The sequence below is a fragment of the Schistocerca nitens genome, chromosome 9 (genome assembly GCF_023898315.1).
Source record: "Schistocerca nitens isolate TAMUIC-IGC-003100 chromosome 9, iqSchNite1.1, whole genome shotgun sequence".
NCBI classification, from domain to species: Eukaryota; Metazoa; Arthropoda; class Insecta; order Orthoptera; family Acrididae; genus Schistocerca; species Schistocerca nitens.
Window position 1 is genome coordinate 323,804,306 of NC_064622.1, and position 26,125 is coordinate 323,830,430.

Below are 26,125 nucleotides of genomic sequence, written 5' to 3' on the forward strand. Positions count from 1 at the left end.
CAAGAGCACTGCAACAGAAAAAACAGTCTGTCACCATGCACAATAAATGATTTGTATTTCTTTGCTTTTTTGGCCTCTTTTTCACAGTTGCACATATATGTTAATTGCCATCTTTAGCAACTGTAATAAAAGTCTTATTCAGACCAGACCAGATGCATTTTGCTTTATTGTCTTTAGTGGTCAAACTTTTTGTTGTTTATTCCACTGCACTTAACAAATTACACTTCTGTGCACTGTCCTCTCGTCATTTTGCGTATTGCAGTGAAAGTGCTGTGTGCAAACAAATATTGTACACATACTTTAGGAGATGAAGAGTAATGGAATATACAACAAAAATCCTGATGACCGACGATGATTTACAATAAAGGGAAACACGTCTGGTCTGAATAAGACTATTATTACAGTTACTATAGACGGTAATTAACCTATACAACTTTGGTTTGTATTTTCCCTAAAAATTTTAGCATACATGTGAAAATTTATTTCTAAAAATCAAAATAGTAAATGTAATTTTATTTTTAGTAACTAAAAGAAACCTTGAGAATAACCACACAAAACTGTATTAATATAGTTTGGAGGCTGCGAGTAAAAAGATATACAACACTAAATTAGACAAATGGCTGGAATGACTAACACTGTAACTGCTTTTAATCATGGCAACAGCTAATTCTGCATGAAATAAAAACTATGGAACGAGCAGTACAATCATTTATGTAAGACGCACACCAGTAAATAAGTTCTGTTTGGCCATGACAAGAAGACTCTTAGTGCAGTGACTGTCCAGAATAGCAGGAGGATTGCCTTGCCTCTGCACCAGGACTTCCGCATGAGCGGAGCAGTGCCAACTCCTCAATACATGCAACATTACCCATGGTTTTGCTTATACAGAAGCAGATGTGACATACAACAAAATATTGTCAACTTAAATGGTTTGTGTATCAAAACAAAAATCACCTTTTCTGTTGGCTTCTCAAAGAAAGATACTTTTTCCTACAAGCTGCGAGTTATTTATTTACGGGAAAGAATGAGAAAAAGTAGATGGAGGTAAAACATGCAACATTGTGAATTGAAGGTCGAAGACTGATTTATTCCACAAAGCACAGCAGTAATGATTGAAATGAATAATTAAGTGTGACAAAGAATGCTTACAATTGATCACTCAAGATCACTGCTGTCATCGATCATCAACATCATCAACATCATCACCATCACCATCACCACCATCATCATCGTCATCACCACCCAAGGTCATGGTACTGATGGCCATTTACATTACTCCATCTCACTTCCAGTACCAGTGCACTAGCTGATGTATTTTCCTACAGCAACCTTCCAGTCCTGTGCAGTAACAGAAGAAAGCAGAATGAGCAAGATTCTGCAGTATTTCCTTTGACATGCCACCTGTGACATTGTGCCCACTAAATTTATTTTAGCCCATGCCAATTCTATAGGGGTTCAGATCACAATTACACAGTGGTTAATGGCCTATTTTGTGGTCACTGCAGTCACAAATTTTGTCGACAACATACATCATCTCTGCTAGTTTGCTAGAGTACAGTTCATCCTTCAATGAATAGTCATGAGTCTATTCTCTCACTTCACAATCACTTTTAACATTGTTATCTTTAGGTAACACATAGTAGACATTCTGTTGACCTGCCTGCTGTGGTATGGTGCATTTTCATTACAATACTGAATCTAGTGGAACAGTTGGAAGCACCATATCTGAAAATCACTTCACAAAATTTGTCGAGTTAATGTGTCTGTGGTAATCACCCTCAGCCGACATCACTTCCTTGACAGATCCATTCTTGCACCTTATGCTTACAACAATTAATCTCTCTGAAGTGCTACCCCAAGAAGTAACACCCATTACCATCACCTGCTTCTCAGCATTTACCGAACATCGTGTTGTCATTCCACCACTCTTCCAAATTAAAACACCTTCCCTGACGGTCTTCATCTACACAAGGAGTAAATACACCATGATACACAGACAGGATGCTCCGGCAATACAGTTAGTTTATTGTGTGCTCATCACAAAATAAAAACTACTATTTTAAAACTTTTGCCAGAGAGGTGCATCCCCATCTCCATGCAGTCTTCTCCCTGTAAAACTGGCTAAGGCTTCCAGAAACTGGGAGCAATTATTAACAATGTAGAGCTCATCTACAGTGTTGGGAATAACCCATCCATTTTAGGCAAGGTATCACTGTCTCTCATCCTATGTAAAAGGAAAGAGATATTTATCAGATTGCTGGATAGTATTTCGAAAGTAAAGATTTAATGGAGCTAACCACAGACTGCACTTTGGCACTTTGTATGAAGAATTCGGAGTGTGTATGAGTAGGGGGACTCCTGTACATTCATTCTGGACACCACACATTGTGCCAAAACACTGCACATATAGCAATCCTCAGCACATGTAATTGAGCTACACAAAATGGTTGAGCAGTAATTTAATACACACATTAATGATAATACATGATTAATACATAGTTCTTACTAATTTCGGCCTAATAAGCACACATTTGAAGATACTGACGAAATGACAAAATGACGAAAAACTGAAATTACATCCTTTTCTTTCAAGAGATACTAGGTGAATCACCTAACTGGTCTGTAAAGATCCTCAGCCTTTTGAAACTCTAGACACTCTTTCCTGTGTATGTGGCAGCTCTTAATTTAGGCTGTGTAAGAGGAATGAGTGGGTCTTCCTATTGTTTTTCTTCATTGCAGTGATCTAATGTATTTCCCAACATTTGCCAGTGAATTAAAAAGTATTTCTTCAGTTTTGGAGTTGAAGGAAAACCAGAAGGTCCCCTTGATGTACCAGAGACAGCATCTAGACTCATTTTACGATATAATACTAGTGAATAAAACACAAAGCCACACAAACACAACACAGTATAGCAAGAAAATGCTGCAATTCTGTCAAAAGAATGTGTTCATTAGTTAACTTTTGCAGTGCCCAGAGACGAATGAATATCTTCCAACTAGTGCCAATCTTCTTGGCTACTGGCAACACTTGTAATAAGGATCTTCCTATCATGGGCAAACAGTAATTATCATTAACTAAGGTAAATTATCCTGAAAGTGCGAGGAAAAAGTTTATCCACATAAAATTTACATGCCAGAAAGAAAGGACAACATGGGGAGATATGTTACAGTGAACAAATATTTTCCCCATACACATACCTGACACACGCCAGCTACAGATTCCACCTCTACGAACACACTAAAGCCAATTTAACTTTTACTGGGTTGCATATGATACACAGTGGAATCTCGTCAGCACATTCCTCATTATCGTGTTTTCCTGCGTCGTATGTCCATTTAAGTCCTAATTCCAACTGCATGAAATGCACATTAACGCAAATCATTTGCATTTTCTCCTCCCCACTTAGTGCGCTCAAACTTGGCAGCAGTTTTCAGTGCCGGCAACTGTGCACGTCATAAAAAAATGACCAATTTGACACACGAAAGTACAGTACAGTACTGTAGTTTGTATAGGTTGACTGAAGCTCAGATGACTTGTGACCTATCAACAAGTGCCAATCTGGGGCAAGAGTGATGTTGTAAAGGTCAGAAATAAATGATAAAGTATGTGTTACTCAACTGCTGGTCTTTCTTTGTTTGTGTACAGTATAGTGTTGACTTCTGCATTTAACTCACAGGGTGTGATTTAATTTCTGGGTCAAAATGTGTACCGAAACTCCATGGATAAGAATATAGTGCTGGAAGTGTGAATATTGCAACTGATGAGTCATGGAAAACTCTTCCATCTATCATTGAGAGGTATAGTCTCAATGATTTTTAATGCAGATGAAACTGGTCTATTTATTCACTTTCTGCTTGACAGAATCCTTGAGTTCAGAGGAGAGAAAAGCCACAGCAGAAAATTCAGCAAAGAGAGAGGCAGATATATTAAGTTGCAATGCAAGTGGAACAGAAAAGTTGGTGCCCCTAGTAATTGGCAGGGCAAAAAGTCCACGATGTTTCATTTTCCCCTTGCACATATACATTTAATATGAAAGCATGGGTAATGACAAGTATATTGAAAGAATATTTGTGTGCTTGGGATGTGAGGTTGGGTGTCTGAAAAACGAAAATCATCCTCTTTATTGTCCTAGATCCTCAAGATACAATGTACCTTCTTAACATAAATGTAGTGTTTTATCCTGCCAATTGTACAAGCTACCTTCAGCCACTCTACCAAGGCAATATAAAATATCTGAAACAAGAATACAGAAAACTTCTTGCACAGAAGAGGCTGTGCCTGTCTTCATAGCACAAGAAGAAAAGTGATGATCTTGGATGCTATGCATTTTATGAGGAATGTGTGGGATTCTTTGCAAGAAAGCATAACATCAAAATGTTTTCAGAAGGCTGGATTTAATCGGATTCTGCCACTTACTGAAAAGACCACGTCAGAAAATGATGAAATTGCAAAGATACCACGTCACAAAACAATGAAATTGCAGCTGAACAATGGCAACCAATAATGGGGCAAGATGAAAATACCACAAGCCTTAGCCTGATAATTATGTTGAGTATGATGAAGGTGTTGCTGTCTTGTCAGACCATGACAACTGATGAAGTGTTGTAGGAGCAGATGGCAGAGAAAAAAAATAAAATGAAGACTAGGGTGAAGCAGAACCTTCGCCAGTTCCTACAATAATGAGAGCTACTGAAGCCACGGACACAAATGTTGTGTGTTAAGTTTTGAAGTTTATCAAAGAAGTAACAACTGACACGCTCTTTAAATGTCAGTGAAGACAGGGCTATGCAGTGTAATGTAGTGTAGTTCGATTAATACCTATAGTATATCATTTGTTTTAGCAATGACAATATATATTAACAATAGTAGTGATTCACTTATGGAAAATAAGCAAAATTAATGATGTTCCTTTCTATTAAGAGCATCTGTGTAAACTCTGCCTCACTTTGTGAATAAATACAATCATCAAATGCCAGGTTTGTGTTGATTTTTTATTTATTCAAATTCTTTTGGGTGATGATATCTCTCTATTAAACAGTTACTTTACTTATACATAATGTTATTACATACGAGTATTGATAGTGTTACCTACAGTAAAATTGAAATTGGATGTTAATGTGATTAACATATACTGTGTATGCAGGTACATACTGACATATAAAAAAATTGACTCAGACTGAAATTAAATGTAGATATCTGAGTCTTTTAGACACGTTCCTGTAATATGGGTTCATATTTTGGAGATAGGATGCCATCCTCTCGTGTCACATGATGTACCTGCATTCCGACTGGCTATTGGCTTAAGTGTACATGTCTGTGTGGTGTGGGCATGGGTCTGTGCACGTATGTAGGAAAATTCTCTCAAGAAACCTATAAAAGAAGACAGAATTGCTGCCCATCATTTACCTTCAGAACAAATGTCAATGCTGTTGACAAACTTATAAAAGTATATGTACTATCTTAACGCTTGGAACTAATAGTACCTTCCTCAGAGATAGGAGAGGGATAGATTGGGAAAGGTAAAAAGGGAAAGGAAGTGTTACCCACACATTGTGTGGACGAGAGGAGACAAAAATAAAAAGTGTGTGTGTGTGTGGGGGGGGGGGGGGTGGGGGGGAAGCAGTATGAAAGAGAGTAGTTGGTCCAAAATAGTTCACCATAAGCACTGTGCCAGTTTCAGTATAGAGATGACGAGTAGTAGAAACTGGAGTAAGAGGAAGAGACCTGAATAATGCAATAAAAAATTAGAGAAAAAGGTGTATCAGCAGAACTGACATATGTACTGAAAGTAACTAGTGGTGAGCTAGTTTGTCATAGTTTTTTCCAACAAACTTTCCTTTTGATGTATATACAATTAAGAAATACTGTTTTTAAAAATCTGATTTTAGAGTACTGAAGTGATTCAAACAATAAAATGTTTGTGTAAATTACCTGATTTCATCTTGGTTTGGAAACACACTATATGTTTGTATAAGTTTCTTTGGGTAACGATCTGTTAATTTTTCCAGCAGGTTGGAGCCCATTCCAGAGCCAGTTCCTCCAGCTATGGAATGACACAAGACAAAACCCTGTAACAAAAATTAATGAACTATTTCTTAACAAAAATGATACATAAAAAATTCACATTTTTAAGTTAAAATGTACAAAAATGTGCACAGGCAACCAAACATCTGCAAATAACTGGTGGTAGCAAATAAACAACACTTCAAGACTGAATAAGCTCATCAATTTCTGAGCTTCCATCTTTCTAGTTTTAGCACTCAGGTCCTCATGTGCAGACTTAATGTAGTACAAAAGCTGTAATAGAGAAACTCAATACAGCAATGATGAATATGCTGTACACAGCTACATTAAACCCCTGCCCTTTCCACCCGCTCTCTCTAGTCTGTATCCAGAAGGTCAAAGAAATGCCAAGAAAAACAGCGCCACAACTTCATGAGTGTTTTCTAGCTACTAACTATTTTACATACAGAATATGTCAGAACATCAAAGCTCTTAATCAAGATGGATGTCCCAACAATTCATACATCAAATTCTTCAGATTTCCCCATTTCCTGTAGTACTTTTGTGTACTATGCATCGTCCTGATGGAATGTAATACTCCCCCTTCCCCCCTTTTGCAGTCCATATCTCTTAGGTATTTTTATCCAGTTGGTCCAGAAGAACTAAGTAGTATTTGACAGTTACTGTAATATCCCATATTATTATTGTTCCAGTTTTTCTACAATACATTATTTGTTTCATTTTAGAGGTCTTCCACATCATTAATTATTTTTTTCTATTTCCCCATGTATTTAGCTTTAAATTGAGAGGAAGGGCAACTGGGACACATTTAGTAATGCAGAAAATAGAAAGGGTGAAGTTAGTAACAACAAATTCTCTTCCCCGAAGAACTAAAAATTAATCCTGTTAAAAAAAAAAAGTCACAAATTTCTCTTGGTAAACACAAATAAAACTGCTCGCATGCAGAGAAAACAATTACTCTTACCTCCAAACTGTCACTTCCATCAGCTTCTCTGTCAATTATATCAAATATTTCCTCCTGTAATTTGTCTCCTTGACTGTACCCTGATGCCCAGTTATTCCCTGCACCTCCTCCATGCTTTGATAAGTAAATGTTCTCTGGATTGTATAACTGAAAGATGAAAATTACACGTTACCAAATATGATGGAATTACAATATTAACACTGTGCACTAAGCAATAAAATTATTCCAACAAACATTATTAATTGTACAGCTCACATTTTCACCCTCAGCATTGACTCTGATGTACCAGTGTTGCCACGCAAATCTATTACCTGTAAGTGACTACAACGATCTATAAAAGCAGATGAAAGGCCTTTATTCACATACAGCAATTAAAAAAATGAGTGCACTGCCAAAAAGAATGAGAACCTTGAATTACTGTAAATGAGAATCAGATATCAGGATAAAAAAAGGATTTGTATGAAAGATGTAACAAAATGGGGAAAAAGGTCACACCTTACATGGGGACTAAAACAGATGAACAGGATATGTGGGAAGGGGGCAAAACAATTTCTTATATTCTTCTAGATTGCAGATTTTTGTATTTTTCCAGAAATGAAGTTGCTTTCTTTGGCCTTCATAACTGAACTTTCATTTCTCGACTTTGTAACATAAACTTTAACAGAAAAATTCACAGCACACATTTATGAAACACTAAAACACAGTTAATTTGCAAAAATAGACTGATTATTGTTCTGTACCATCTAGCTTGCTTATTAGAATGCGGATGTTACAAAACATCACACTAATTTTTCCAAAAAGTACACACCTTTGCATATGGAGAATTCATTATTGTATGAATGACCCTTGGCTCCAAATCCAGTAACACTGCACGTGGAATGTAATGCTCATCATCGGCCTAAACAAAATTTGGAGAAAGAAGTTAATTTTGTTGAGTGTGCTTCATATAAAAAGGAAAAAAAAAACATCCTTGATAAAAGAAACAAACCTGGCAAAACAATGACACACCATTAACTATAACGTAGGTATAACAAAAACTTTTGATTGTTACAAGCTACTTCAAATGATAATGCTCAATACTATGTGGGATATAATGAAGAAGAGGAATGCCATCTGGGAAATATTTTATGTTTATTCAGATTACAAGTTTCAACCATAGTTACAGGTCATCATCAGATTCAGATCTAATAGAAGAGGAGAAAATGGTATGGTAGGTGATCATAATGTGAGATGAAAAAATTTTTTATAATCAGTACATGTAAATTGCTAAAAATAATGTAGCAAATGATATATCATGTGAAAGATTGAGACAAACCCACAAAATTTTGAATGTGATGCTACCACGTTCATTTTGAAAACTGTTCACAGGGGAGCCATCAAGTGTAGTTGCTGGAAATGGCAGCAAAGCAAGCTGAGACACCCATATGATATAGACAGTGATCACAAAAAATGCAGTTACTTGATTGGTAGTGCTAGATGTGGTCCAAAGGAAGTATTAGTATCGCAGTGCAATCAACTAATGGTCAAAAAGCCTGGCTGTCACTCGTTGAACCAGAGTTTGGTTATGGCATTTGGCAAAGTTTTTTGTGTTCCTTCACAGCAGGTGCCCACGGCCTTTTGGCGGTAGCTTCTCTTGTCTTGAGTACAACAATAATGCATGTTATTTGTTGTCTTTAAGAGAACTACTGAAGTACAATTCAAACACAAATGTATCAAAAAATTCACGAAAATTTTAAACAACACTGATCTAAATTATTTTAAAATCATTTGTTTTGTAAGGGACAGGGAACATTATTATGCTGAAAGTAAGTGATTTTAGATCAAAATTTTATCCTTTATGAAACTTATATTTCAAATGTAGAAGAGAGTAACTAACTGAAAATTATTCAATTCTTTGGTGCAAACGAAACTGGTAATGAGACACTGGTAACCATAAACCCTTTTTTTCCAAATTAAGCACTGAAACAAAGTGCCAAGCTCAACAACAATCCCTATGTCCTTTTATTTGGGAACCCTAAAATTCACTATTACTTGCAATTTCGGAAACAATCAGGTCCAAATTAACTTGCCAAAGTGAATTTTGGCTGTATGCATAAAACTAGTCATAGAAGTAGCAGTCAGAATGGGAAAGCAGATGTGGCAATCATAAGATGCAATTTAGTAATAGAAATAAATGTCTAACGAGTTCATAAACATTGGTCTATAAGTAAAATTACAAATATGTTGAGAAAAATAAGTTCAACTATTCCATGTAATGGGTCTGGATAAAATGTTGAAATTGTGTCAGACATTATTTATTAAAATTGAGCTGGATGAGTATAATGATCCAAGAGAGATAAGCAGATATGAAACTAATGACCTCTAATTCACAGGATAAGCATAGAATACGGTTTTCTAACACAAAAGTATGGCTTTTTTTCCCATAATTTAAAGAAAATAAAACTCAATAATGTCAGTCGGCTGTGGGTACGTAACGACAGATGCCAGACGATGGTAATCATCTCTCGCTGCCTTACTGCAATTAAAATTTAACTTGAGAAAAGGATTATTTTAGAAGTGTTGAATTTCAAGTTTTTTGAGTGTATGCACTTTTAGAGCTTTTATACCTGAAGTCTAGCACCTGTTGCAACAATATGCATATTATTATATTCTTCACAACATACTCTTCCATGTGCTAAAACGAATTTTCCTTCAAACAGAACAACGGAACTATTAGGCTAGGTTTCTAGCGTGTGATGGCGCATTCCTGGATATCCATGGATGTCGTAATACTTGACAGGATCAAATATTAGGATACAGCATCTCATATAACTTATGATAATTTCAGTTTGCCACCATCGTAGATGGATTCAGACACTTTTTTTTAATAAGTGGTTTGACAGTTTTGTCAATTTTTGTGACAGGCATCGTATCACATTTTTGTGACTGATGAAGCAAGAGAAAACAGTGTCTACATCATCTGTTTATCAACCCATCCCATGCATAAAATGCAGCATCTTTTGGGGAATTCATGACACTACTTAAAATGTACCATCCCCGAGAAGTTTAAAAAGCATTATCTCCAACAAATAAAAACCTGGTGGGCAATAACCCTGTCAAGTAGCAACTTCATTTTTGATTACAAGGTTATTTGATAGCAGCAGCATTGAAAACAGCTAAAAACTTTCTCTGGAAAACAGGTCTCTTCCAACGTAACAGGCATGTACTTAGGGACAATGACTTTGCAATACAGCAGTTCAGCATACAAGATGCAAACAATGGAGTAAATGTGCGTCCAAATGATATCTAGCCAGCAACCAAAATTAGCAAGCAACATCAACAGTCACCAGAGCTCTGGTATAAACAGCAGGTTCCGAATCTGTTAACTAGCAAACTTTGTCTCTATGCGGGGAACGTTTAAAACAATTCAAACAGAAGAAAACCGCAGCAGAATCATAGGACATACAAGAGAATGTTTTGCTGTTGAAAATGAAAAAGAGAAAAGCTGAGGAAACACAATCTTCCAGTCATTCGGAGTCTGATACAGATTTGATTAAGGACAATGCTTCTAAGATGCAATCTGAAGAAGGTGAATGCATGTTCTGCAGTGGTTCTTTCTCTGAAGAGAAATCATAGAGAAATTGGCACAGTGCAAGGAACAATATCCTTGGTGGATGCCCTGACTGCAATTCTTTTGAATAGAGTTGTTTGTGCTCTAGTTTTCAAATTTACATGTACTAAGTGTTACATAGCACACATTCAATAAATACAATTTAAAGGTCAATTATTTTAGATAGATGTCCAATTAACAAACATACAGTTATATCAAAAGTTGTAATATAAAGTGGAGGAATGTGAAGGGAGGAAAGTTTCGCATCAGCAATGAGGCTAGTATGAGGACCACCCATCACTGCCATCAATTATCTGCCTCATTCATTGAAGCATGGAAGCAGTCACCATCTGGAAATATATCTCACCATCTGGAGACACACTCCCATGTATCCAACAGGCCAGATGATCAGGTCGATATCAGCCTGTTACAAAAACTATTGCTCAGTGATTTGACTTGTGAGAATCAGTTAAGTGGTCCTGCTGGAACTGGATCACTCCACTGGGTTACTGCATCCTCACTCAGCTCAACTGTGTGTTTTATTATGCACACATACTGATTTGAGGTGAGGTGACCATAATTTCAATGAAGTATCCATATTCCATCCAATGACATCTGCCCCCAGCATGAGATTGATGTGACCAACAAGTGAATGTTGCACCACATACTGTAGGTCAAAATTTGCTTCCTGTGACTTTCAGACCATCACAAGAGCCTCATTCGCTGAGCCAAATACCGAGTCATCAGAAAAGATGATGTGCCAGTCACAGTCTACATTAAATTTAGTGAAAGCAAGTCTATGTGATCATTAGAGATGACCTCTTTATTAGCAGCCACATGGGCTATAAGCCCAACTGCCTGTAAGCTGTTGCGAATGGTTTGTGAGTGTATAGGAAAGTTTGTCTCAGAATGAGTTGAAATGGTGCTTAAAAATGGGTGTTCCATACATGTGTCAACTAACACATTGTCTTGCTCAGGTGTCAACACTGTTCCTGAGACCAACCCTCAAAGCTGGCAAAATGCCCATCTCGTACCAACATTTTATCCCCTTCCGCGCATAGCAAGGTTGAAGGCTGCACTTGGCTGCTACTTCACACATGCTGAAACCATCATACTGGATGAATGCCAAAACACTATCTCTCGTTGTTGTTGTTGTTGTTGTGGTCTTCAGTCCTGAGACTGGTTTGATGCAGCTCTCCATGCTACTCTCTCCTGTGCAAGCTTCTTCATCTCCCAGTACCTACTGCAACCTACATCCTTTTGAATCTGCTTAGTGTATTCGTCTCTTGGTCTCCCTCTACAATTTTTACCCTCCACGCTGCCCTCCAACGCTAAATTTGTGATCCCTTGATGCCTCAGAACATGTCCGATCCCTTGATGCCTCAGAACATGTCCTACCAACTGATCCCTCCTTCTAGTCAAGTTGTGCCACAAACTCCTCTTCTCCCCAATCCTATTCAATACCTCTTCATTAGTTATGTGATCTACCCATCTAATCTTCAGCATTCTTCTGTAGCACCACATTTCGAAAGCTTCTATTCTCTTCTTGTCTAAACTATTTATCGCCCATGTTTCACTTCCATACTTTCAGAAATGACTTCCTGACACTTAAATCTATACTCGATGTTAACAAATTTTTCTTCTTCAGAAACGATTTCCTTGCCATTGCCAGTCTACATTTTATATCCTCTCTACTTCGACCATCATCAGTTATTTTGCTCCCCAAATAGCAAAACTCCTTTACTACTTTAAGTGTCTCATTTCCTAATCTAATTCCCTCAGCGTCACTCAACTTAATTCGACTACATTCCATTATGCTCGTTCTGCTTTTGTTGATGTTCATCTTATATCCTCCTTTCAAGACACTATCCATTCCGTTCAACTGCTCTTCTAAGTCCTTTGCTGTCTCTGACAGAATTACAATGTCATCGGCAAACCTCAAAGTTTTTATTACTTCTCCATGGATTTTAATACCTACTCTGAATTTTTCCTTTTGTTTCTGTCACTGCTTGCTCAATATAAAGATTGAATAACATCGGGGAGAGGCTACAATCCTGTCTCACTCCCTTCCCAACCACTGCTTCCCTTTCATGCCCCTCGACTCTTATAACTGCTATCTGGTTTCTGTACAAATAGTAAATAGCCTTTCGCTCCCTGTATTTTACCCCTGCCACCTTCAGAATTTGAAAGGCTATTTCAGTCAACATTGTCAAACACTTTCTCTAAGTCTACAAATGCTAGAAACGTAGGTTTGCCTTTCCTTAATGTAGCTTCTAAGGTAAGTCATAGGGTCAGTATTGCCTCACGTTTTCCAATATTTCTAGGGAATCCAAACTGATCTTTCCCGAGGTCAGCTTCTACTAGTTTTGACATTCGTCTATAAAGAATTCGCGTTAGTATTTTGCAGCTGTGGCTTATTAAAACTGATTGTTCGGTAATTTTCACATCTGTCAACACCTGCTTTCTTTGGGATTGGAATTATTATATTCTTCTTGAAGTCTGTGGGTATTTCGCCTGTCTCATACATCTTGCTCACCAGATGGTAGAGTTTGGTCAGGACTGGCTCTCCCAAGGCTGTCAGTAGTTCTAATGGAATGTTGTCTACTCCCAGGGCCTTGTTTCGACTCAGGTCTTTCAGTGCTCTGTCAAACTCTTTATGTAGAATCATGTCTCCCATTTCATCTTCATGTACATCCTCTTCCATTTCTATAATATTGTCCTCAAGAACATCACCCTTGTATAGACCCTCTATATACTCCTTCCACCTCTCTGCTTTCCCTTCTTTGCTTAGAACGGGGTTTCCATCTGAGCTCTTGATATTCATACAAGTGGTTCTCTTTTCTCCAAAGGTCTCTTTAATTTTCCTGTAGACAGTATCTATCTTACCTCTAGTGAGATAAGCCTCTACATCCTTACATTTGTCCTCTAGCCATCCCTGCTTAGCCATTTTGCACTTCCTGTCAATCTCATTTTTGAGACGTTTGTATTCCTTTTTGCCTGCTTCATTTACTGCATTTTTATATTTTCTCCTTTCATCAATTAAATTCAATGTTTCTTCTGTTACCCAAGGCGTTCTACTAGCCCTCGTCTTTTTACCTGCTGCCTTCACTATTTCAACCCTCAAAGCTACCCATTCTCTCTCATAGCCTGCATATGCTGAGGCACCCTGACTGCAAATGGCCGTTTGTCATCTACCCATCTGTGTCGCAGTATGCTGCCATGTTCGACATACCTCGACTACACACTTATTACTCCTCTAACATATAGAAGAGAATTTTAAACAGACAAAATCAAGCGTTATAGACTTTATAATGTGTATATATGCAGTGTTCATATGCTATCACAGAAACTCTAAAAGATCTACAGGTAATCATTACCAATAAGAAGGGAACAAATACACTGCTAAAAGTTACACGTGGTGCTGGCTGCCACCACTGCCAGTGTGTGTTGCGTTCCCAATGGTGCAAGCTGTACACAGCCAAAGATAATTGAGGGTATTAAGACATGTAGGCAGTTTTGTTTTGCCAAATGTACCTACTGATCTAGTGGAGAACTGAACATCCCTTAGTCAACAATTTGGAAAATCCTTCGTTAGCAATTAAGACTGAAGCCACACAAATCACAGCTCCTGCGAGCCACAAGCCATGGCAGCAAATCATACCATCTGCACTGATATGTATAACTATATTTAAAACGACAACTTTGCAAGCAAATTAATCCACAAAGGCATTTTTTTCCATGTTTTGTGAAGTGTCAGCTGACAACACACACACACACACACACACACACACAGACAGACAGACAGACAGAGCACAGAAAATCCACATGCAACTGTGTAACACATCTGGGATTCCAAGGAAGTTAACATGCCCTGCATTGTGTCCAACAAGACAGTCAATGGACCCCCATTCGTCAGTGAGAACAGTAAATAGTGTCCCCTATCTCAACATGCTGCAATTGTGGCTCAGTCACAACATGAAACTGGGGGGGGGGGGGGGATTTTAACTTTCAGCATGCTCCTCCACATCTCCACAATTGTGTACGAGATAACCTGAATGCTGTAGACAGGTAGTGTTGCGACCACTGACTTGGAGTTACTCGAGTTGCCACCACAATCACCAGACTTGATGCCTTTCTTGGGGGGGGGGGGGGGGGTTACATCAAGGATAGTGTGTGTGTTCCACCTCTACCCCAGAACCTCAAAGATGTGCAACACCGAATCACAGCAGTTTTGACGAAGTGTCAATGCACAGAACATTCATAAACACTTTCAGAGTTTGTCTGTCACATACTGTAACATTTATTGTGCTTTTCTGGCCATCTGTCTACACTGCTTCTTTTAAATGTTTCATGGACTTTATAACAATACCATGAAAGGAAAGTTGCTACTCACCATACAGTGGAGATGCTGAGTTGCAGATAGGCACAACAAAAAGACTGTCACAAATAGGCTATTAGCCAGCAAGGCCTTCGTCGAAAATAGAACAACCCCCCCTCCCCCCCCCCCCCCCCCCCCACACACACACGCACGACTGCAGTCTCACTTAACTGAAGCCACACTGTAGTTACATTCAATCCTGGATTGTTTGAGCATGGACTTCATAATTACATTATACATACAATGGCAGTATTTAATAAAAATGTTTACCAAACAAGTGCAGTAACACAACTGTCTTTACTTATTCTTCTTTAAATCTTACATCTGTTATACCTACCACTATTCAAAGCTGTTATTTATCTCGTAGCTAGAGAAGGAGCAAAATAAAATTAAATGGTGCTGTGCTCCCTGAGGAGTGAAACCAAAATATAATACTAAATTAATAGTAAGCTACCATATGAGTATATTCTATTGAGCTCATATACAAACCATTAAATTTTAAGTAAAAAAGAAATAGTATAGATTGCAAGATACTGAGAGGTTGTTACCAACTTCACATTACATCAGAGAATACAGAAATGACATTCATTTTCAGTTTCCAGAGTTAAACATTACCATAGAAATTTAATGCCGTTTGCATTATCAATTATTCACAGAAAAACAAGACAGTTATTCACTATGAAAGCAAAGTTACTGTTTGTTATGAGAATATCACCATAAAACCACACATCATAAACCAATAATGTAAGTTCTAACAAAAAAAGTTAGAGCCCTCGAACCACATTATGTTGCCATTCACAACATAATGACGAATGGCTGAAGAAAATATCATCATCATCAGTGCTTCAAGCACTGATGCCTAACAAGTGTTTTACAGAAGTTGGAAGGATGCCGCAACATCATTTTCGAACTGTAATACCAAGAAGGATACATGTCTAAAAGAATTTCATGCCATACTTTTAATACATAACAATAAAAAGATTAATATTATAGAACTGTAATGACCTCTTGATTCCACAAACGAACAGCAGCATAATATGGCACAAATTACTATTAGAAAACCACAACATCAAGATATTACTTTTTCCTGAATAATAATGACACTGCAGTTAGATCAAATTATTTTCCAGCAGTTAAATCATACTGTTTCCTTTTATGTTACCAATAGCTTCAAATAAACTGTTTTGCCATAGCTATTCTATTTGGTGTGGATAAGTATAATAAAAATGCTGCCCACATTTAAAGCATGAGGACTATGGAGGGGGATCGCACTGGGGCCAGCTGCAGGTGGTTACATCAGGGGCTACTTACTGATCTAGGAAGTAACGTCTCTGCAATGTTGGGGCAGTTAGCACATATCCCGGCCCAGTAGGAAGATCAGAGTCTTAATACCAGCAACACAGCAGAAAGGCACAGCCACTGTGGCTCTCGTGACGTGGTTGCTACACAAAGAAACTGTGGCTCTGTTGTGGCTTACATGACGGCAATTGATGCCTTGGCAAAACAGGGATGAGCCAAGCCAATATAAACACTACTTATTTGTAGACAGATGTATGCAGTCTGATAGCTGCCAGCTTTGAGTAGAGATCTACACCAGTCTTCGAGTCAGCATGAGCGGGCTCACTTCTAGTCACTACCAGTCTCCTACCCTAGTGGGTTACAGTTCGAGCCCAGGCTATACAACTGATCAGACACCTTTGCCTGTGCGGCAATCTGTTTTCTGCTTCCGTTTGCATGAGTGGACACTGCTGCTGTGAACCGTCCTATCCACACAGTGTCCTTTGTGCGATTCCGTGCGCTTCGGCATGCCCTACCCTGACCTGTGTGGCCGCGCCTAGTCTGTATGCATGCAGGCATTGGCCACTGTACGATCTTCGAGTCAGCAGTCTTAGCGACTCACTGACTTGAATGGTTCCCTGGCCACACAGCACTGGACACTTTTGGTGGCAACAGACCACTTGCCTACCTAAGCACCTCTTCGCTAGCTGAGTACAGCTCATGCTTTGCAGACGTTGGATCTTCCGACCACCATCACAACTGTTGGAGTTTGCTAAGCAATAAAATGGATGTTTAACAATGCTGCTTTCATGACAAATCATCAGACAACAAAGAGAAACCTACCTGCCACTCCACTGCACCCCTGTCCAGGTTAGTGAGTTACTGGCTTCCTGACCACTGGCAACCCAGTTCCACCACTAACTGGATAGTTCATCTATTCCCAGCCTCTACAAAATGAACAATCTTAAGGGGCTAGTACATGAGTGTCAAAAAATTGAGTTTTTAATTTTTGTCTTAAACCTCTGTAGTTTTCTGAACAAAGAAAATTAACTACTGCATATAGGACTGGATACCTAAACTTGTTCTGGTAGCACTAAATGCTTGAAAATAGGTGTCCACAATTGTGTGTGTATGGGACGGACATGGATCGGACGAACGATGGCACAAACAGGTAGTCACCGAGCCTGCCTAAGAAGTTACACATCCCGCCCATGGAGTGAATGCATCATACTCTGTGAGATATAAAACATTATTGGTGCGAACATTTGAAGGTTGTTGAAAGAAAAGAAGAGACTTATTCATTCACTCTCTCATTTACTGCCGTAAAGTCGGGACAGTTGTCTTGTAGATGACTAATAGCTTCTGTCGGACCGGAAGGTGTCGAGCTTATGGGAAATGTTTAGTGTATGAAAACTGTTGCATGTTATGAAATATAGCGAGATTGAATTCAAAGTACTCTCGAATGTACTGAGTTACTTAAAAGTATATTCCTCCAGAGTAGCATCTATTCTTCAGAAAAGAAGCTTGGTAGAATATCGCAGCCGACTATCCTGAAAGAAGATCGGCGAAGTAACTCCAAGTAAGTTCAACAGCCAAGGGGGAGTGTGAGTCTTGCACACCAGTATCACACTGCCACAATTAATCACCGGAAACTGCCAGAATCCACCAAAGGGGCAAGAAAAAGAAGTAATACTAGAAAAAGGAAAAATGAGGAAAACATCAGAAACAAGGAATACGGACCTAGGATGCAGTAGTGTAACTCAGGGTAAGTATAGAAACAAGCATTATGTTTAACTGAAATAGGTATTGTGCTTTATTTCACTTGCAATACAAAATACAATTCAGAAAAAAGTGAGAGACCAAAATCTGTGGTTCATACATCAAACTGTTCTGAAAGGCTCTGCTAAAAGATGGTGAGCAATACATGAGCTTACGACTCTTATTCTTTGAGCTACACTATTTAAAAAACTGACAATTTTTTCAAAATTTCCCCTTGTGTTAACACACTAGTCCCCAACTTGCCATCACTATGTTGATCTACTAGTTGAGATAAAATGGACAAGTTGCACAAGTACTAGCTCCGAATTACATGCTGCCTTTGACAATACTGAAATACTTTGGTCACCAAAATTATTTACCTAAAATTAATCATTATTAAAAATGTTAATATCCAGTCATATTAAATTACGAAAGAGGCGCCACAGAAACCACTATGATATGTCTTTTTATAGTGAATGAATAACCAATTTGTGCATTAACTTGCACTTTCTGCTGTTTCATGCCACTGCATCAGCTGCAACAAGTGTCTGCCTATGCGCCAAGCCCATATTTGGCACAGCAGTTGTGCAGTTTACCTTGGGAAGCTGCAGTATATTTGTAGAACTCATAGTTCAAAATTGCTGGGTATGCATATTGATCAGAGCTTGAATTGGTAATCAATAATCACATGTTATAAATCCTCTGCAAAGTTCGATGGTTGGATGGTCATGTGGGGTACGAGATGAAACAGTGAGGTCATTAGTCCCTCTGGCAAGGTTTCATTCATCTGGAGATAGCAATGTCCACCAGGAATGTGCTCAGATGAGGAAAGTATGTGAGTGTGATAAAAATGGGGCAGTGACGGAAATACTGATGCAAGAGATGAAAAACAATGTATGTATAAGAACATGGATTATATAGGTACATAGGTTAGAGCAGACATGTGGTATCCCAGGGCTCAGCTGTGTCAAGAAAGACCCCTCTCGCACCTAACACCTGCCAACATGCCTGAGGGCAAAGACAGCTGCAAAACAAAGGATGACTTCTAATCAGAAGACCCAGAACACTCAAAGGGAAAAGGCTGAAAACGTAACTGACATCAGTTGGGCTGTCAATAATACAACAAGATGAGAGAAATAGTTAAGGGAGCACATGGGCATCCGACAGGATTCCGCATGCGAAGGGGGCAGGACCCCTAAAGCTCTACTGACCAGACCAATTACAGGCACAGTATCAAAGGTGAGCATAGCACCAGAGGAAAAGAGGGATGACACAGGCAACAGGCAAAAGAGGCAGTGTTGAGAGTCCCCCAACCCATCACGCAGCAGGAAAGGCTCCTATCCCAATTATCCTGCCCCAAAGGTAGGTTAAAACGTTATGTTTGAGAATAAAGGTCACTTTCACTGAGAGAACGGTAAAATTGTCCGCGAGTCATCTGGCAACATGAGAGGCAAAGAATTTGATGACCACACTTAGCATGGAAAGCCAGAAGGAGCAGGCATTCCGTCAGGATAAGAGTAACTGTCAGTAAGGCTCCACAAACACAATGTGCGAGTGGCTCAGTACCATAAATTTCAACCATAGGTCAGTCTGATATGACCAACGCAAACGCAGTATACAACAGTGGATTCTTTCTGGGAGAAGTGACAGCAGTAGTCTCCTTGATACTGTGGAGGTTATTAGATGGGGCTGTAGCCCACCATGTTGTTCCATCTGCAAGTGAACAGACACCTTAGTTGCACCTGCAAAGGAGGAAAGCTAATATGGGGTGAGTAATCGTTTCGCTAGCCAAATGGCCTGCCATCTATTCCCTGGGATACTCACATGAATTGGGAACCAGAGAAATACAACTGAACATACAGTATGATTAGGCCCAGAGAGAAGACCATGAATAGTAGGTAGTACAGGGTGACAGGAGTAACATGGATGAATGGTCTGAAGACAGTTCACCGACTCATTACAAACTGATGTGCAGTCAAGGGCGGCACACTTAATAAAACAGAGGGTTCTATTAATGACGATCGACTCCTCCATAAAATACTACAGGTTCCCTGCAATGAATGGTGTTTCTCATCTGTGAAAGTTTTAAAAGCAAAACCAGTGTAAAAGGCGGTAGCACACTGACAGTCCTAAAAAACTTAAAGGTACAGATGACAATGGATCATGGGGGCAACTGTGACTTTAGGCCCAGAGATATATCAGACCTAATTCATAGCCAGGTAGCAATTCCAGGGTGTACGCAAGAAAACAGGGAGTGTGTCAGATGATCAGGTAACTGTCAAATGGCGACTGCATAGGTGAGCTTTAGTTGGTACCCTCTGAACTGAAGAGGATGATCCCCACTTCGGCAAGAGGGCTGTCTTCCTGACTAGTCCAGAAGGTACCAATGGTCAGTCAAACTCCACAATTATGAACTGAGTCTGACAATTTCAAAGCTGAAAGCACTGCCCAGTCATAAACCTGACAATGGTAGTGGAAGTGAGATTGGACAAGAGCCCAGTAGATAGAAAGAGTACTCCGATTTGCACCCAAAGAAGTGTGGACAAGGAAGCAGGGAGCATTAAGCTTTCACATTAAGTTAGTCATAAATGTCAAATATGGAGCCACCAAGTCTGCTTTTTGTCAAAGAGGAGTCCCAAAATGCAGGACTATGCAAAAACGTACAAACTCTGGGTACTCAAATACAGCTGCGGTTGGGATGGTCCGTGTTGCAGAAGATGGGAACGTGTCCAAAGCAGAGGCCTGTCACATGGCACTTTAGAGCTGGCATTCGGTCAAGGTTACGGAGTGGAAATGCGTCAAATGTGGAAGTCACCGACATATAGTCCAGGGATGGCCAGTGTCCCAAGGGAGTCCCCTAGCCCATTGATGGCAATGATGAAGAGTGCGACTCTTAGCACAGAGCTCTGCACGGCACCCTTTTCTATGTGTTATGGAGAGCTGAGTGAAGTACCAACTCGAACCCGGAACAAGCAGTGGGATAAAAACTGATGAACAAAAATTGGTACAGAAACTCGACAGTACCAGTCATGGTGGATAAGTAAAACGTGACAGTCCCAGGCGGTGTCATATTCATTATGCCAAAACAGACCAATAAGGTGTTGGCATTGAGAAAAAGCCTGTTGGATTGCTGTTTCCAATCTAAACACATGGTTGGTTGGGGACAGTCCCTTCTGGAAAATACACTGATAGGAGGTAAAAATAACCGAGATTCAGGAACCCAGCATAAGCGGTAGGCAACCATCCTTTCAAGCACTACGCAGAGCATGCTGGCAAGGCTAATTGGCTGATAACTGTCGATGGACTTCGGTTTTTGCCCGGCTCAAGGTTCAGAATTATGATGCTGTCTTGCCACTGCTAAGGGGAGACAAGGCTGAGCCAAATACAGTTAAAGCTTCTGAGAAGCTGTCTTTGAGCAACATTAAAATGTAGCATCATCTTGCTGTGAATGGAATCAGGCCCAAGGGCTGTATTGGGGGAGGATGCAAGAAATGGCTCTGAGCACTATGGGACTTAACATCTATGGTCAACAGTCCCCTAGAACTTAGAACTACTTAAACCTAACCTAACCTAAGGACATCACACAACACCCAGTCATCACGAGGCAGAGAAAATCCCTGACCCCGCCGGGAATCGAACCCGGGAACCCGGGCGTGGGAAGAGAGAACGCTACCGCACGACCACGAGCTGCGGGCGGAGGATGCAAGAGCTTGAAGCAGTTTCAAGTCAGTGAAAGGTTTGTTATATAATTCAATATGCCAAGGGATGAAAGTGAGAGCCCCCCAAGAACCATGGACCTTGCCGTTGGTGGGGAGGTTAGCGTGCCTCAGCGATACAGATAGCAGTACTGTGGGTGAAACCACAACGGAGGGGTATCTGTTGAGAGGCCAGACAAACATGTGGTTCCTGAAGAGGGGCAGCAGCCTTTTCAGTAGTTGCAGGGGCAACAGTCTGGATGATTGACTGACCTGGCCTTGTAACACTAACCGAAACGGCCTTGCTGTGCTGGTACTGCGAACGGCTGAAAGCAAGGGGAAACTACAGCCGTAATTTTTCCCGAGGGCATGCAGCTTTACTGTATGGTTAAATAATGATGGCGTCCTCTTGGGTAAAATATTCCGGAGGTAAAATAGTCCCCCATTCAGATCTCTAGGCGGGGACTACTCGGGATGTCGTTATCAGGAGAAAAAAAAACGTGTTCTACGGATCGGAGCATGGAATGTCGATCCCTTAATCGAGCAGGTAGGTTAGAAAATTTAAAAAGGGGAACGGACAGGTTAAAGTTAGATATAGGAGGAATTAGTGAAGTTCACTGGCAGGAGGAACAAGACTTTTAGTCAGGAGAATACAGGGTTATAAATACAAAATCAAACAGGGGTAATGCAGGAGTCGGTTTAATATTGAATAAAAAAATAGGAGTGCGGGTAAGCTACTACAAACAGCATAGTGAACGCATTATTGTGGCCAAGATAGACATGAAGCCCTCGCCTACTACAGTAGTACAAGTTTATATGCCAACTAGCTCTGCAGTGACAAAGAAATTGAAGAAATGTATGATGAGATAAAAGAAATTATTTAGATAGTGAAGGGAGTCGAAAATTTAATAGTCATAGGTGACTGGAATTCGATAGTAGTAAAAGAGAGAGAAGGAAACCTAGTAGGTGAATATGGATTGGGGATAAGAAATGAAAGAGGAAGTTGCCTGATAGAATTTTGCACAGAGCACAACTTAATCATAGCTAACACTTGGTTCAAGAATCATGATAGAAGGTTGTATACATGGAAGAACCCTGGAGATACTAAAAGGTATCAGATAGATTATATAATGGTAAGACAGAGATTTAGGAACCAGGTTTTAAATTGTAAGGCATTTCCAGGGGCAGATGTGGACTCTGACCACAATCTATTGGTTATTAACTGTAGATTAAAACTGAAGAAACTGCATAAAGGTGGGAATTTTTAAGGAGATGGGACCTTGATAAACTGACTAAAACAGGGGTTGTACAGAGTTTCAGGGAGAGCATAAGGGAACAATTGACAGGAATGGGGGAAAGAAATACAGTAGAAGAAGAATGGGTAGCTTTGAGAGATGAAGTAGTGAAGGCAGCAGAGGATCTAGTAGGTAAACAGATGAGGGCTAGTAGAAATCCTTGGGTAACAGAAGAAATATTGAATTTAATTGATGAAAGGAGGTAATATAAAAATGCAGCAAATGAAGCAGGCAAAAAGGAATACAAACGTCTCAAAAATGAGATTGACAGGAAGTGCAAAATGGCTAAGCAGGGATGGCTAGAGGACAAATGTAAGGATGTAGAGGCTTATCTCACTAGGGATAAGATAGATACTGCCTACAGGAAAATTAAAGAGACCTTTGGAGAAAAGAGAACCACTTGTATGAATATCAAGGGCTTAGTTGGAAACCCAGTTCTAAGCAAAGAAGGGAAAGCAGAAAGGTGGAAGGAATATATAGAGGGTCTATACAAGGGCAATGTACTTGAGGACAATATTATGGAAATGGAAGAGGATGTAGATGAAGATGAAATGGGAGATACGATACTGCGTGAAGGGTTTAACAAAGCACTGAAAGACCCGTGTCGAAACAAGGCCCTGGGAGTAGGCAGCATTCCATTAGAACTACTGACAGCCTTAGGAGAGCCAGTCCTGACCAAACTCTACCATCTGGTGAGCAAGGTGTATGAGACAGGCGAAATACTCTCAGACTTCAAGAAGAATTTAATAATTCCAATGCCAAAACAAGAAGGTGTTGACAGAAGTGAAAATTACCGAACAATCAGTTTTAATAAGCCACAGCTGCAAAATACTAACGCGAATTCTTTATAGACGAATGTCAAAACTAGTAGAAGCTGAGATCGGGAAAGATCAGTTTGGATTCCGTAGAAATATTGGAAAACGTGAGGCAATACTGACCCTACAACTTATCTTAATTAAAGAAAGGCAAACCTACATTTCTAGCATTTGTAGACTTGGAGAAAGCTTTTGACAATGTTGACTGGAATACTCTCTTTCAAATTCTGAAGGTGGCAGGGGTAAAATACAGGGAGTGAAAGGCTATTTACAATTTGTACAGAAACCAGATGGCAGCTATAAGAGTCGAGGGGCATGAAAGGGAAGCAGTGGTTGGGAAGGGAGTGAGACAGGGTTGTAGCCTAACCACCATGTTATTCAATCTGTATATTGAGCAAGCAGTGAAGGAAACAAAAGAAAAATTCGGAGTAGGTATTAAAATCCACAGAGAAGAAATAAAAACTTTGAGGTTCGCCAATGACACTGTAATTCTGTCAGAGACAGCAAAGGACTTGGACATGGAGGGTAAAAATCATAGAGGGAGACCAAGAAATGAATACACTAAACAGATTCCGAAGGATGTAGGTTGCAGTAGGGACTGGGAGATGAAGAAGCTTGCACAGGATAGAGTAGCATGGAGAGCTGCATCAAACCAGTCTCAGGACAGAAGGCAACAACAACAACGAAGGTGAGAGGGATGCCATCAACGTCACTTTAGCATCCGGGAGCAGTCATGTAAGAAGAGGACGCTATAAAGTAAATTGCAATGTGCTCAGCAAGAGCTGAAACATCAGTACAGAGGCCATCATGAAGGAAGTACAGCTATGGACCTTTGGCAGTCCGGAAGACTATGAAGCTTGGCCCACACCTGGGATGAAGAGGCATACATTTCCTGGGAGAAGATGTAGCACTCCTAACATTCCTTCTTACTATGTTTAATTAGACAGTGAACCTTAGCACAAAGTCGCTCAAAAGAGAACTTTGGTCTGCGAAGGATGTTGCCTGAAACGTTTCAAAGTTCTTCTGTTATCCTGAACAGCTACTGCACTGTCTCTGGTCCACCATGGCACAGGCTGGCGATGGGAGAACCTGTAAAAAGAGGAATACATGTTCCAGTGGGTGCTCACGTTGGAGACTTCTTGCATAGCCTTGTCTATGTAATATGACTAACAGAGGGTGAAGGTAAAAGCAGAAGCATACAGCTGCCAGTTGCCTTTGGTAGTCTACCCTTGTGGCAGTGGCAAGGAATCAACAGGAACACTGGCAAGTAGTCACTGACACAAAGATTGGCACAAAGTGACCTATGTAGTGAAGCCACAGTATTGAGGGAAGAGCTCATTAAGTTGACAGCTGAAAATGTTCTGTGGGTGGCATTGAAGAGAGTAGGAGTACCATTACTGAGGGTACACAGATCAGGGTCAGTAAGAAGCTGGTCAAGTGCAAGGTCCCTACCAGATGAAGTGGTGTTCCCTCCCCCCCTCCCTTTCCACTTCGGGCGCTGTGCAGTGAAATCCCCATGTATGACAAAAATGGGGAGGGGCTGTTGGAGTAACGTGGTCACCTCACTGTCAAGTGGCCTGTCTGTAGGTAAATAAATTTTGCCAATGGCAACTGCTGCTGTTTGAACCCAGACCACTGTAGCTTCCAGTAAGGTAGGAAAGGGAGTCTACTCACTGATACGATCTGTGTGAACCAATGTACAGACCCCTCTAGATGACCTCTCAGTGCCGGGAAGTAGTCATTAGTGGAGTGCATTTCTTATAGAGCAATGTTAGTTCCAGAAGAGGAAGAAATAAGGTATTTTAGTTCCAGCAGGTGATAATATATCCATTATATTTCCACTGAATGATCAGGTTATGGACATCTCCATCGAATGGTCACGTTGCAGGACTGCAGGTTATGCATGAAGGGGCCAGGAGGACCGGCCACACACCTGGATCACTTCGCATCTCCAATGGGGAAGGAAACACATCAATGAGCATTGAGTCAGAATCTGACAGTGTGGGAGGAACTGGCACCTTCGGGGTCAACAGAGTAGCCTTGTCTGGATTCTCCACCTTGTCCTTCACAGCCTCTGGTGGCTGGGATTCCTGTAAGGGCCTACCTACAATGAGGTAGGCAGCCCTGGGACCCACAGGCCAGCCACAGTCCTTTCAGCTATTGGCATCAGGCCTCTGATCTGTAAGTCACTACGGAGAGGGGTCCAGAGAGAGGGAGGGGGGTGGGGGTAGGAGGGAGAGGTGTCATGTTAGACGCTGGAAGATGAAGCTGCTGCTCAAACTAGGTGCACGGAGTGAGGACAATGGCACAGAAACCACCACGAGGGGG

The 26,125-nt window shown here is 40.2% G+C and overlaps 1 protein-coding gene across 3 annotated transcripts in view; it reads right to left on the bottom strand.

The window, feature by feature from the left end:
* The window catches only part of LOC126203022 (tubulin gamma-1 chain), a 68,357-nt gene that overhangs the window by 39,633 nt on the left and 2,599 nt on the right, over window positions 1-26,125 (bottom strand). For 2 of the 3 annotated variants that reach the window (XM_049937260.1, XM_049937259.1), the window contains exons 3-5: window positions 7,798-7,887; window positions 6,990-7,136; window positions 5,933-6,069 (exon numbers count right to left, since the gene is read on the bottom strand). In XM_049937260.1, coding sequence (XP_049793217.1) covers window positions 5,933-6,069; window positions 6,990-7,136; window positions 7,798-7,887 — 374 coding nt within the window. Of the gene's footprint in view, window positions 1-5,932; window positions 6,070-6,989; window positions 7,137-7,797; window positions 7,888-17,077; window positions 17,304-26,125 lie in introns of those variants that run through there. The other variant, XM_049937261.1, reaches the window with a different exon arrangement.